General features: G+C 43.3%; 1 protein-coding gene across 1 annotated transcript in view; it reads right to left on the reverse strand.

Annotated features, from left to right (window-relative positions):
- cdh23 (cadherin-related 23) overlaps positions 1-15,524 on the reverse strand; it is a 674,096-nt gene that overhangs the window by 615,233 nt on the left and 43,339 nt on the right. Inside the window, exons 5-6 of the mRNA XM_060854138.1 lie at positions 9,935-10,129; positions 5,542-5,670 (exon numbers count right to left, since the gene is read on the reverse strand). Coding sequence (XP_060710121.1) covers positions 5,542-5,670; positions 9,935-10,129 — 324 coding nt within the window. The remainder of the gene's footprint in view (positions 1-5,541; positions 5,671-9,934; positions 10,130-15,524) is intronic.

Raw genomic sequence — 15,524 nt, forward strand, 5'->3', positions numbered from 1 at the left:
TACAAGCCTGCTGGTCCGAACATGGTGTCAGATATGAGAACAGCCACTGTGTAGAAGCATAGCTACTAAAAAAGGAACACAAATATCTTTTGAGTTGTTACTGCAGTTACAATTATATAATCTGGATGAGACTCATTAGCAAGGGAAACTGAAGTCCATTGCTGACCAGCTGTTCAGAGCAGCTCTCCCTATGATGAAAGTGGAAGATGCTGTTACAGATTGTGAAATTTTCTACTTCCAGTTTGAAGTAGGCGTTGACATGGTCTGCAACCCAGCTCTCACCAGTGGAACAAAGGTTACCATGGCAATGGTACAATACTTCCAGGGGAAGGAGCAGCACCCAGCTGAATAGCCAATGACAACAAACAAACATACCATTAAGAGACGGGCATCATTTGAAGATCGTGCATGCAATGAATGTGCAGAGACTGATGTGCATAACTATCAGACAATACATGAGAACAAATGTCTGCATCATGGGTAACTAGAGTAACTCACAACCTAAAAAATGCATGAAAAGGCGATTCTGTAGTAATGTGCCTCCTGGCTTGCTGTAGTCATGTGAAGCACTCACTGCGGGTGCCCATTTTACAGCGTGTTGAGTGAGGCCAGACTGTGGTCCTCAGAGCTTATAGTACAGTCTCCAGAAAGCACTGCCAGTGCTGACACAATTCCATAGACCATACCGATAAACACTGCCACCCTCTCTGGGACACCCTCCCCATCCCCACTGCACCCTCCACCTTCCCCTTTCCTTACCACACACCCCCAACTAGCCCCTCTGCAGCTGTCTGTTCCTAACCTGTATAAATATCCACACATCTCAGGGACCCCTTTCAAATAGTGTCAGAGTCCCAGACAGATCCAATGTACCAGGATACCCTTCGAATTTGTCTAAGGCTGCAAGTATCCGAAGGTGTATGATTTTAAAAAAAGCTCGTTATTAGAACGTACAGCACAAGAAGTAATTTGCTAATAATTCCAAAAATTTGATCCGAGACAGAGAAACATGATGACTTCACTGACCATGGTTTAAAAATCGCTTTATAATGCAAACTGTAATAGGATTGCAGCTCAGCAATAATGTTGGAATTGCTTTGTAATAAAATCATAATCCATCAGCAAGTTCTAAATACTCACTTTACGTTGCAAATTTAAAAATGCAAATTAAAAAATAAATGCCCTCTCCTAAAGCTGCCAGTGGTGTTAAAAAGCTGTTCTGAATCTGATTGATAGCACTATCCCACAAGGGACATGTGTTTTCATTCTGCAGGCTATATATTAATGATTGACTCATTGTGAGGTTTTGTTCATACAATGGTTTGTCGTTATGTACTCTAACATTCTGAGAGGAATTAAATTGTTTCTGAGCAATTATAGGACAGTATAAAGATGTAAAAGCACTTCAATTACCCATCGATAGAAAACTATAACCATGAACAAAGATTCCAAGTGGGAATTTTTAAAAATATTTAATATATGATCTATTCTCAATGTCAGGGTGTTGCAGAACGCATTACAGCCAAATTAAGAACTTGTGAAATGTCAGCACTGCACTGTAGGAAACAAGGTGGTCCACTTGCATACAGTCAGCTGCCACAAATTAAAACAAAGACAAGATTGATGCCTCAGTGATGTTGGCTTAGGGATAAATACAGGGCAGGAAATGGGGAAGGGAACCAGGTTCGATTCCAGACTTGGGTGACTGTCTGTGTGGAGTTTGCACATTCTCCCTGTGTCTGCATGGGTTTCCTATGGGTGTTCCAGTTTCCTCCCACAGTCCAAAGATGTGCAGGTCAGGTGGATTGGCCATGCTAAATTACTCAAAGTGTCCAGGGTTGTGCAAGCTAGATGGGAAATACCAGTTTACACTAATTGGGTGAGGGGTGTGTATGGGTGGGATGCTCTTCCGAGGATCAGTGTGCACTCGATGGGCTGAATGGCCTCTTTCCTCACTGTTGGGATTCTACGATTCCAAAAGATGCTTCACTAAACTGTGATGTGCGCAAGGCATTCTGACATCATGCAATCTGCTGGATAAAAGCTTTCCTTTGCGAGGTTCACTGATTGTGAGCAGCTATTTTCACATTGACACTATCAGGAAATTTAAAGTAAGAGTCAAGGTATCCCAAAAACTGCCCGTCATGACTAAATGTCCAATTTGCTGTTGACTTGAAAGAGTGAATACATATTCTTAGTTGAGCTTTGCATAGCTTAAGTCTTTGCTGAGACAGCACATCTTTCCACATTGAACTCTTGTCTTAAAGAAAATACAAATGTCAAATAATCTTAGAGCAAACTAACTTACAATGAAACAAAGTCATCCTGGATATTGTGATGGCAAATAGCAATGTTAGTTAAGTGGATGGATCTGACTAAGGTCTGACCTGAATTCCCCTTCTCCACCTCCTTACTATCTGATCATTTAACAATGGTCCCTCTTCCACCCTCTGAACTCACGTGTCTTTGGAATCTAACCGTGCTGTTCTATTCCAAACTTCAGCCCCAAGATGTTCTCATTTCTCTCTATCTCCTGTTCGATTCGGTATGTGACAGTGTCGGCCCTTTTGGGCTGTTTGAGCTGAACCGTAGCAGCAGCAGCTTCAGTAAGGTAACCATCCCCTTTTCATCTTGCCTCCACATCTCTCCGGACCCACATAAACCCGACAGGGAATGGGTCTGGAATAAGGATGAGAGATCAATAGTTTAAAAGGCTTTGAGATAAATTACCCGGGTGCAGAGGTTTTCCAAACTGGGGGAAAAGAGCATTCAAACAAAGGATTGGGTCACCATATGAAAAGAATAGCCAAAGAATGGCATAATCAGCCACTGCTAGTGCAGCGGGACATGAGCAATAATTCACAGTGCAGAAAATATATCACTACATCAAATTAGACAAACACAGCCACAGGCTTTGCATAGAGATCAGATCGAACTACATGATATACAAGAAGCAGCACACAAACAGCTGGTGCATGCATTGTGACAGAATCCCTATAGTGTCGGAGCAGGCCATTCAGCCCATCACACCCACTGAAGAGCATCCCACTCAGATCCACCTCCCTATCCTTGTAACCCCGAATTTCTCATGGCTCATCCACACACCTTTGCACATTGTGGGCAATTTAGCATGGCCAGTCCACCTGACCTGCACATCTTTGAACTGTGGGAGGAAACCGGAGCACCTAGAAGAAACCCACGCAGACACGAGGAGTATGCCTGCGTGGATTTTGCACACAGTCTCCCAAGGGTGGAATCCAACCCAGGTCCCTGGCACTGTGAGGCCATGTAACAGAATATACTCAGACATACTGTATTTAAAACAGAGAGCCATCAAACTTTCTTGACCGGAAGCACCTGGGATAAACTTTAATCTTGCAAAAGACTTGTACAACAGACCTTCTGTTAATGTAACATTTGAAGGACATAGCTGATTGGGCTTCATTGATACTTTAACACTTTATCTTTACTATTTATTCTAATTATCTTTAAATATTTAATGATAAGGATTAATGGTATGCTGAGGAAGGCTGTACACAAAAATCAGGACAGTAATGAGGTGATTAACTGAAACACCTCAGGAAGATTTCCTTTGAACTAGGTGGTCTGTGAAGCATGGGAGCAGTGTATTTCAATCCTGCGAATAAGAAGTATATCTCTGTTGATCACCAGTTTAAAGCGTACGCTACAGTCTACCCTTGGAATTACACAGTTGTGTAGATTCCATACCACATGCATAGACTGAAACATCGATCTTTAACAGTGAAATCAACACAATCACCCAATGCTGAGCGTAACTTCATGTGAGAGCAAAAGGGTCATAGAAGGTGTGAGTTATAAGGAAAGTTTGGATAGGCGGGTTTTTTTTAAACTGGAGTGTGGAATTTGAGAAGCGACCTTATAAAATAATGAAGAGTAGAGGTAGTTTGCTTTTCCCCAAGATAAGGAGCTTCAGGACTAGGGGCACATTTTTAAGGTGAGAGGAGAGAGATTTAAAAACGACACAAGAGGCAAATGTTTTACACTGCATGTGGAATGAACTTCCTGAGGAAGTGATGGATGCAGGTTCAGTTACAACATTTAAAAGACATTTGGATGGATACATGAATAGGAAAGATTTGGAGGGATATAGACCAGGAGCAGGCAGCTGGGACTAGTTTAGTTTGGGATTATGGTTGGCATGGACTGGTTGGGCCGAAGGGTCTATTTCTGTGCTGTATGACTTCATGACTATGAAATGCCCTCCCTAGCGTACCCATTACAAGCACCATTACTAATACCCAAACACCTTAATCTTCCCCTATTTTAGGAAAGATCTTCACTTGATAAACAAGATGAGGTTTAACCTATCCTGTCTCTCAGAAATGACTAATTATTTCACATGCAATAAATCACATGCATCTGTGAAGACAGTTACTGTGTTTTGCTACATTCCACACACCAGTGATATCACAGCAGTAATAAGGTACATGGCCAGCTCATCTGCTCTGTCTGACATTGTTTTAGAAGAATCGTTTGTCTTAACTGTGAGAAACTCCTGTTCTTTCTGAAACACCCATTGAGTTAACATCTAAAAGGTAAAGTTGCTACAGTCCTACCACACAAGAAAAAGAGAGAGAGAGAGCCCACAAGAGAAAGAGAAAGAGAGAGAGAGAGAGAGAAGAACTACTGGTGGTATAACCTGAGAATCATCATGTCATCATGCCTCAGGTGAGGGGAGAGACAGAGATGGTGACCTTCATGGAGAGGTGAGAGTGTAGCTGGAGGGTAAGGAGGTGAAGGGAGGGGTGGGGCTGGGGTGATTGTTGGAGAATGTGGAGGGTGTGGTAGAGGGGTGGAAGGTAGTTGGAGGGTGAGAAGGAATGGTGGAGGGTTTGGGAACGAGAGTGAAGGGTTAGGGCTTGGTGAGGTGGCACAGTGGGTACAGTTGTCAAGGGGTTGGGGAGTGGAAGTGGAGGGGTGAGGGTACTGCCAGACTAAGCATACTGATTGGTCCTGGATGGTGTCAATTATCTCACATAACACATGCTATCTCTATGCTACCCTAACGATTTAATAGTTTCAGATCAATAATTCAATATTGACCTAGATTAGATCTTCAGCTGCCACAGGAGGAGTTAATATCATTCCTTTGGATTGAGGTAAGCCTATACAAGCACATGAGTCTTGAAGCACCATGGTAATGTCCCTACCTCTGGGCCAGAAGTGGGTTGAGTCCCAGAGGTGTGTCATTACATACCAGTTATTATCAAAACTATTGGAATAAAATAAACCTCCAATTATCCTCATGTCCAGTTCAAGATTTTACAAAAATAGGGCTCAATCTTTACCACTGAGGTCACTGTTGCATTCTGGGTTACACAAGGTATAGTGGTGCTCCCACCACTGGCAGGATGCCGTAATTACAGTGTGTCAAATTTACAATAAGAGTTTACATGGCAAGGAGAACATGCCAGGATACTAATCGAAGTAATCCTCATCTAACATTCATTTCCAAATATCACCCACAATGGAGGAGACATACAGAAAACTGCTACTCACAGGAGGGGAGTTCTCGTAAATGTTTGTGCTGTAAGGAAGATTTACAAATATAGGATCCATATCCTGGATATCAGTAATGGTGATTGCGAGGTTAGCCAGTGTAGAGAGAGGATGGTCTTTGTCCTGGTCCTGAAATAAAGAGAATAAATCTTCATGTAAATGAAATTATTTCCATGTGTTCGTTTGTTTCTGAATTTTGTAATCATGCAATTTATTTTGTAAACATTGATGGAAAAAAATATTGATTTGTCTAACATAATAATTTTATATCCAAACTGACCCTATTGAATTGCCCTTTGGGTGCAGTGAACTATCAGGTTTGGATCACAACAGTACATTACAAAACAGCAATGGGATGGACTGCCAATAATCATTATAGTGATGTTATTTAGGGGAGAGGATTTGCCCAGGACACATGCAGAACATCCTGACCCCTCTCTGTACAGCTTTGGTCCCCAGCTTTAAGTAAGGATGTACTGGCATTGGAAGCAGTTCACAACAGATTCATTATGCTCCTGTGGGGATAAGGGTTGACTTATTAAGAAGAGCTAAATGGGTTAGGCACTGAATGATTTAAGAAAGAAACATAGATTTTGAGAAGTTAATGATATGGTATGGAGAGAGACTGGAAGTGTGGAGACAGAAGATTAGTCATGATCAGATTGAATGGTGGGGTAGAGTTGATGGGCAGAATGGCTGGCTCCTGCACTTAATTTATACATCAATATTCTTCTGTGTATTTAGATGCATGGCTAATACAATACATCAATGACATAAACTAGACTGAAGATGCTGGAGATTAGAGTCAAGATTAGAGTGATGCTGGAAAAACACAGCACGAGGAATAGGAGAATCTTCCTGATTTTCGGATGCTGCCTGACCTGCTGGGCATTTCCAGTACCACTCTAATCTTGACTCTAATCCTAATCATCAATGACATCAATCCATTCTCATTTGGTTTTTACGTTACACTAACCTAGTTACAAGTGACACATTCTTGGACGATCATAAAACAGTTATTAAGGTCCTTTTCAAGCAAACTTTGCACGTTGTTCAAGAAAAAGGCTCCAGTGCGAGATGTAAACAAGTTGGCAGTATGCACAAACAGACGTTAAAGGGTGAGCTGTGTTTCTTTGAGAGATAACACTGGTCTAGTGTGTGACGGACGGCAGAAAAATAATTCATAAGAAACCTGTAAACCTCATTTCACATCTAAGGTTAATCCTTATTGGTTGACCTGTCTTTAAATTAAAAGGTACTCATGAGGGCTTATGATAAGCAACCGATCTCAGTGAAAGCTATTGGCCATTGAACCAACACATAGCAACTGACTAAATAGTATTGAGTTTGGTCTGTTTAATTTTCGCAATTTTCATTTCACGGAATTCAGTCACTGGGAATCAGTCGTACCTTAGACTTGTGACTCAGGGCTTAAGACTTGAAGCTCCCTCTATTACCAGCCTATATTTCACCGAGCTCTGGGAGTAAGCTGATGTTGTGTCAGATTTTGTACGTAGCTGGGATGCTTCACCCACGTGTTCAATCGCAGTCACGACATTGCAAACCACAAAAACCCTGACCTAACCCAATGTATCTGGATTAGTGGTGCTGGAAGAGCACAGCAGTTCAGACAGCATCCAAAGTGCAGCGAAATCGACGTTTCGGGCAAAAGCCCTTCATCAGGAATAAAGGCAGTGAGCCTGAAGCGTGGAGAGATAAGCTTGAGGTTTTTACCTAACCCAATGTACAACATTCATATTTTCGTGGGCAGAACCTTTACTTGGAACAGGATTCATTGCTCCCTCCCCTATCACTGCATACAGGAAAATGGTCAAGGTTAGCCACCCATGGCTCTATCACTCTCAGTCTCAGCCTTGAGCCCACAGATTGAGGCCTGAAGACCCAGCCCAGAAACTCAAAAACACAAAGAATAAATCTTGACTGACATTCCGACTGCAGCGCTGAGGGTAAGTCATACTGTCACTTGTACTTCCTCTCAAATGAGATGTTAAAACTCTCCATGGGTTATTCTGAACAACTAGTCACACTCTAAGGTATCTCTCGGGCAGTCTTTTATTTTTCATTCATCCACGGGATGAAGGCATCTCCGGACCAGACCAGATAAAGATGGCAGGAAGGACATCAGTGAGACAGATGGGCTTCTCTTGACAATCCACAATGGATTCATGGTTATCAGAGACTCTTATTGCTAGATTTTTATTGAATTCAAATTCCACAATCTGCCATGGGAGATTTCGAACCCCGGTCCCTGGAATATTTCCTCAGTCTCTGAGTTAATAGACTAATGATAAGACAATTGCTACCCTTGATCTTTCTAGTGAAGTGTGGAAATAGATTACTGAGTGAGTATCAGATTGAATCATAGAATCTCTGCAGTTGAAAGCAGGCCATTTGGCCAATCGAGTCTACACCAACCCATCAAAGTGCACCCCACCTACACCCACCCCTGTAACCTTACATTTCCCATGGCCCATCTACCCAGTCTTTCCATCCTTGGACACTACAGGGCAATTTCGCATGGCCAATCCATCTGACCTGCACATCTCTGGACAGTACAGGGGTTTAACATGGCCAATCCACCTAACCTGCACATCTCTGTACTGCAGGAGGAAACTGGAGCACCCAGAGGAAATTCCATGCAGGCATGGGGAGAATGTGCCAACTCCACACAGATAGTCACCCAAGGGGAGAGTCATTCCCAGGTGCTTAAGGCAACAGTGCTGACCACTGAGCCAACATGCCACCTGTGGAGGGAATGAATTTAGGTGGACAGGTGAGGCCATATTATTTTTTGAACAGGGTTGTGCAAATGGCCTGATCTTTGACAGTTGGCTGAGGCTGGAATTGAACACGGGTACCTAGCACTGTGAGGCAGCAGTGCTAACCACTGAGCCACTGTGCCACGATAAGAGTTTCCTGTGCAGAAATTGGCTGCCCCATTTCCTACCTTGATATCGTACTTCAAAATATTTTATTAGTTCTAAAGAGGTTTCAGACACCCGGAGGTCATGAAAGGTGCTGAGTATATGCAAATTTATTTTACTCTCTGGAAGTCAGAGGACAAATTTAGCCATTGTAAATGAACGTCTCAAATGCATCGAGTCAAACTGAATATTTTGTCTCTGGTGACAGAAGTCATTAGTGACTGCTAATTAAATTTTAAGTAAATGAATAATAGATGTCACCAACTGTGGGGTTATTTGTCACTTCCTCTGATTAATACGTTCACATTGGCAAAGAACAAAAACAAATCACCTGCCAACTCGGCCTGTTGCAAAAGCAGCAAATGCACACCCATTAAACTTAAAAAATTCTGATTAGTTTATGTAAAACTTTTCCTATTGATTTTCTTCAGATGTTGTTAGTGATTTACCATATTTGATTTCCTCACACCAGATGCTCCCTGCCTATCTCTTTTTGCACTGAATCAATAAAATACCCATCAACTATCAGGCTCGTTCTATAGATGGCTCACTCTAAATCTCTGCAATTTATTAAATTGCTCACCTCTTCAGAGCCCCTTCTAAATCTTGCAACATATTTTGTGTTTTCTAAATCTGCTGCTCCACGTCCATTTGATCTCTAAGCCAACTACGGCTCAGTGGTGGTTTTGGGGGGGGGGGGGGCACTCTGGTTTGAAGTCAGATGGTTGTAGACCCAAGGCCTGTTCCAGGGACTGGTATATATAAGGACCTGCTACCATAGCCCACATCTACCTCCTTCCACCTATCACATCTCCATTGCCCCTCCCCCAGGCCATATAACCCAGGCCAAAACTGCCTGACTTTTATAGAACCATAGAATCCCCACAGTGTCGAAAGAGGCCATTCACCACTGACACGATAATCAGCATTCCACCCAGACCCAGCCCTTACCCTATCTATGCTACCCTGCATTTCCCATGGATAATCCACCTAGCCTCCATATCCCTGAACACTATGGACAATTCCCATGGCCAATCCACTTAACCTGAGCATTTTTGGACTGTGGGAGGAAACCGGTGCACCCAGAGGAAACCCATGCAGACACAAGGAGAATGTGCAAACATCTGCTGGAACCCAATCAGGGATTCAGCAAAGTGCAAGCTCATCTGCTTCACTCATGTAGGGAAGGACATCTGCTGTCCTTACCTGGTCTGGTCTACAAGGGTCTCCCAGACCCAGAGCAACATGGTTCACTGTTCACTGTTCCCTGGGCAATTAGAAATGGACAGTAAATACAGGCTTAGACAGCAACACCCAAATTTCACGAGTGAGTAATATTAGAAAAAGCAGGAGATTAAAGTCAACCTTCCCCTGCTCCAGGGTAATGCATGTTAACAATTAAACACCCTCCTATCATGCAGGACACTGAAGAACAAGCAAGTTCATACCGTTCCATTGACTTGTAGCTGGTAGGCTCGGGTGGTCTCGTAATCCAGTGGTCTTTGCACAGTTACAACTCCCCGGGCACCATCAATGGAAAAGAAGCGTGATGGAGGTTGGAAGGAATAGAGCACACTGCCACCCGTGCCCTGGTCCCGGTCTGTCGCGTTCACTATGAAAATCGGGGTCCCTGTAGGGGTGTTCTGGTGGTGGGGTGGGGGGGCGAGGTAAGGAAAGGTACCAAAATTAGAAGGGTGAAATGACAAAAACACATTCAAAGAAGAATTCCATATATTCTGTCCTTTGAATTCTGATGACACTCAATTCAAAGACAAAGCATCTCAACATCACATAGTGTTCCTTCCACATTCTTCTCTAGGAGTATAAGAAAATGGATATTTGAGGTTTTTGAGGTCTGTTTTCTATTCAATAAGATCACAGTCAATCTTTGACCTCAAACCCAGCTTCCTACAGTATCCCTGTATGTCTCAATTACCACAGCAATTGACCTTAGTCTTATAAAAAGTCAACCACTGTGTATCTCCAGCTGTCTAGAACGGAGAATTTTCAAGATTCACAAACTTTTGAGTGAACATATTTCTCTTCATGTCAGTCTCAATGGTTTCACTCAGACTTGGGGAAACACCCTCCCGGCATTTACCATGTGTGGGCCCTTGGAAAATGTCACACTTCTCAATTAGATCGCCTCTCACTCTTCCAAACTCCAGGCTAAAAAAGTCTAACTTACATGGTTTTCCTCACAGGAGAATATCCCTCACCTCAGCAATCAGTCTGGTGAACCTTCCCCCAACCTCGGGTGGGAATGTAAATGTTGTAAGAGTGTGAACACGTTGGAGATGGCGCTGAAATGTTTCACAATAATTGTTCTGGGGATGAGAAGCTTCAATTGCATGGAGGAGTTGGTAAAGGGATGTAAGCTTGCTCGCTGAGCTGGAAGGTTCATTTTCAGATGTTTCGTCACCATACTAGGTGACATAATCAGTGAGGCTCTGGTGAAGCACCGGTGTTATGATTAGATTACTTACAGTGTGGAATCAGGCCCTTCGGCCCAACAAATCCACACCGACCCGCCAAAGCCCAACCCACCCATTCCCCTACATTTACCTAACACTACGGGCAATTTAGCATGGCCAATTCACCTGACCTGCACATCTTTGGACAGTGGGAGGAAACCGGAGCACCCGAAGGAAACCCACACAGACACGGGGAGAATGTGCAAACTCCACACAGTCAGTCGCCTGAGTCGGGAATTGAACCCAGGTCTCTGGCGCTGTGAGGCAGCATTGCTAACCACTGTGCCACCGTGCCGCCCTATGGTTTCTATTTGTGTGTTTAGGTTTCCTTATGCTGGTGATGCCATTTCCTGTGTTGGTGACATCATTTCCTGTTCCTTTTCTCGGGGGGTGATAGGTGGGATCCAAATCAATGTGCTTGTTGATAGAATTCAAGATGGAATGGAGTTGGTAAAGCTTTCCTTGGAGCACAGAATTCTGAGTGAAAGTCTGATAGAGGTGTTCAAAATCAAATTGTCTGGGGAGAGCAGATAGGGAGAAACTGCTCTCATTTACAGAAGGACCGAAAACTTAGGGTGATTGACTCAAGAAACAGCTGTATGAATTTCTTCAAAGCAGTAAGCTGTGATTTGGAACACACCGCCTGTAAAGAATGGCGAAAGTCAAGCCAGAAACTCTCAGACGCCCAGTAGATAAATATTTGGAGGGCAAAGGCTTGGAGAACTAGGGGAAAGAATGAGCAAGTGGGATTAATTTGATAGCTCCTTCAGAGTAAAGTGGATCTATCAAACTGTGCACACCCCAGAGATCTGGTCAAGTGATTAGATTAGATTACTTACAGTGTGTAAACAGGCCCTTCGGCCCAACATGTCCACACCGACCCGCCGAAGCGCAACTCACCCATACCCCTACATATACCCCTTACCTAACACTAGGGGCAATTTAGCATGGCCAATTCACCTGACCCGCACATCTTTTGACTGTGGGAGGAAACCGGAGCACCCGAAGGAAACCCACGCAGACACGGGGAGAACGTGCAAACTCCACAGTCAGTCGCCTGAGTCGGGAATTGAACCCAGGTCCCTGGCACTGTGAGGCAGCAGTGCTAACCACTGTGCCACCGTGCCGCCTAAAGTGGCACAATCTCAAAAGGTATTAGGTTGAATCTGCAATGGAAACATCAGCATCTTTGGGACTGGAAACTAAAATGCAAGAAATCTTATGTAAAAATCCAATCAGTTTACACTGAAAAATGGTAAGGTCTAAAATAGCAGTTACTGAGTGCCAAAGGCAATGAGTGATGTTAAAGTTCAGAGAGAGAATCCTTTAGATCTTTCAAGCAGAGGTGTTGCATATTGATTTTCTGAAACCCTTAAAGATTTCATTTTAATTACAGGAGCGTTCAGTAAATCAATTGCACATAAATCATCCAGGACTCCATCACTATTTTTTTTTGCTTCATTATTTAATGGATCCTTACTATGTAACATCAGTTTTGCCACTTTGAGTGGAAGAGTTTTTCAGAACCTAATAAAAATTCAGCAATAAAAGCAGTACGTTGTGTCGGGAAGACAGAATGCAATGTAATGTGTCTGTTAGCAAAGCAAAGTACAATTGGATCACAAGAACATCAGGAACACGTACATCATAGTAATGTCCATAAAATATACATTCCATACTTGGGAGATGAGCACTGCCCATATTTTGGAATATTGAATAGCTAAGACACAGAAATTACATAGTTTTATAGAATCCCTATGAAATGGAAGCAGACCATTTGGCCCAGAGAGTCTACACCAACCCTATGAGAGAGTATCCCTACCCTATCCTTGTAACCCTGAATTTCCCATGGCTCGCCCACCTGACCCGCACATCCCTAAACACTTGGGCAATTCCCCATGGCGAGTCCACCATCCCTGGACTGTGGAAGGAAACCGGAACGCTTGGATGAAAACTACGCAACCACAGAGAGAAATGTGCGAACTCCACACAGGCAGTCACCCGAAAGTGGAATCCAACCCGGGTCCCTGGCGCTGTGAGGCAGCAGTGCTAACCACTGAGGCATCATTCCACCCCATAATTGTCCTCCAGACAATTTTATAGTTCCATGCTGCATTGATCTTTCTTCATCCTAACTATCTAGAATAGTGAGGATAAAATATTTATCCCGTCTCTGTTTTAATCTCTGGGTTTCCATGCTCTGGGCTCAGATTTCTATTTTCAGTCGTGGATTTTTAACAAAGCCAGTTTGGCTTCTCTTATTGTGATGCTGTCTCTGTTCCATGAGTGACTGAACACTGATGAATAGTAAAACCCCATCAGTTGCCAGTGTCTATGCAAAAAAATGAGGACTCTACCCTGCAGTTGCATGCAGACAGTGCTGCAAGATAAAACTGAACGTGTGGCGATGAGCTGAAGATTAGGAGATGAAGTTTAAGAGTTTAATAGAACAGAAGGTTATTAAAAGAAATTTCTCAGATCAAGCAATCAATTTAAAAGGTCAATTGTAAGGAGAAGGGAAAGAGAGAGTGTAGAATGCAGAGTACAGAACAGAGATAAATCTCAAAATAAGAGGATCGAGGGAGTCAAGACAATATAAACAGCAGTGACAAGTGATTTATGGCAAGATTGAATTCTGCATAAAAGCAAACATGAAAGAAAAGCATAAGGAAAGACAGGGAAAAGATGGAATAGGGAAGCAAATATATTTTGGCTGTTTCTGATTAACTTACAAAAACACTAACTTACAGCATGTATTTTTTGTACTTGCTAGTGAGCGTGACATTCAACAACCAGAAATTCATTGCTTAAATTTTGAATAAAGAATCCTTTTCTGACCCATTTCTTCACATTTAAACACCATTTAAATGTTTTACTCAATTATAAATGGGGGAAAAAAAACACTTTTTCTTCACTGGTAACCCACTCAAATTAAACCATGGGCTGAGGATTCCCACTATTTTCATTGCAAATTCAAGGGAAGGGTAAAAATATTTTTCTCAAATAATTATCCATCACTCAACATTCAACAGAAACAGAGATTTTGTTGGGGGCACTTGCTATGTAAGCATCAGCTCGATAAAGGTGTAGCGCTGGAAAAGCACAGCAGGTCGTCAGGCAACATCCTGAAGGTTCCTGCTTGAAATGTCAACTCTCCTGCTTCTCGGATGCTGCTTGACCTGCAGTGCTTTTCCAGCGCCACACCTTTATCAACTCTTACTCTCCAGCATCTGCAGTCCTCAGTAGCTCCTGATTGATGGAAACATCAGCTACCATATCTCCTACATAATGGTAGCAACTGAAGATAAGAGTTATTTTGATTTATTTATTGTCACATGTATTTAGTAACAAAACATAGTGAAATATGTTGCGTAGTGTTGCCACTCCCCGGCACCATGTTAAAACACAAAATTAAATGACAACGTAGAACATAAAAGGCAGGAAAATTAAGAAAACGTTTCTACAGTGTGGAAACAGACCCCTCAGCCCAACAAGCCCACACCGACCCTCCAAAGAGGAACCCACCAGACCCATTTCCCTCTGGCTAATGCACCTAACACTGTGGGAAATTTAGCATGGCCAATTCACCTGACCTGCACATCTTCAGACTGTGGGAGGAAACCGGAGCACCCGGAGGAAACCCATGCAGACACGGGGAGAATGTGCAAACTCCACACAGTCGCCCGAGGCAGGAATCGAACCTGGGTCCCTGGTGCTGTGAGGCAGCAGTGCTAACCACTGAGCCACTGTGCCACCCCCATGGCCCTTGTTATGAAATGCTCTGTACTGGGCCTGATGGCCAGACGTCAGTCCCCTTCACCATGCTGTTGCTGAAACAAACGTCTTCACTCTTCAGTGTTATTTTGCCCACATTGACACCCTTGCCACTATGAGGCCTCACTGGACCTCAGCAATGCAGACGGCACAGATGCCACCAGGTACTGCACCAGCCCAAACTGTACTCCGCCACCGCCAAGAGTCTGCTTCGGCCCACCTCGCCAAGCAGCAGGAGAGCTGCTGGCTCTCATATTGGGCCCAAACCCATCTCCATCCCCATGGATCAGCGCTGGATACAGATGCTGCCGGGAACACAAACTCACATCTGAGTCAGTCACCGAGTTCATGCTGCTGGGCCCATTCGCTGCTATTCCGAATAGATGCCGTTGCCATGACTGGGTTCTTCCAAGGAGGTAAATAGAATAAAAGAGGAAAAAAAACCAAGAAGCTATAAGAAAAGTGGGGAGAGCAGGCGAGCCCCATGCTCAGAAACCCCACTGCGCTGCCATTTTACTGGATGATGTACATCACTGACAGAGGGATCTAACTTGTTCTATTGTATGAGCCACAAAATGTTAGTATGCAGGTACAGCAAGTAAAAAGGTCAGTGAAATGCTTTCATTTATTAAGAGAGGAATTGAGCAAAAAGAGAAGGGTGTTATGCTTCAGTGACTTACGGCATTATTAAAACTACATCTCGAATTCCGTGTTATTCTCTTTGGTTTCCTTACTTCATAAAGAACCTAAATACTCTGGAAGCAGTCTAGGTTGATAGGCCGCATTGCCT

The sequence above is a fragment of the Hemiscyllium ocellatum genome, chromosome 43, assembly GCF_020745735.1.
Source record: "Hemiscyllium ocellatum isolate sHemOce1 chromosome 43, sHemOce1.pat.X.cur, whole genome shotgun sequence".
Taxonomy (NCBI): Eukaryota; Metazoa; Chordata; class Chondrichthyes; order Orectolobiformes; family Hemiscylliidae; genus Hemiscyllium; species Hemiscyllium ocellatum.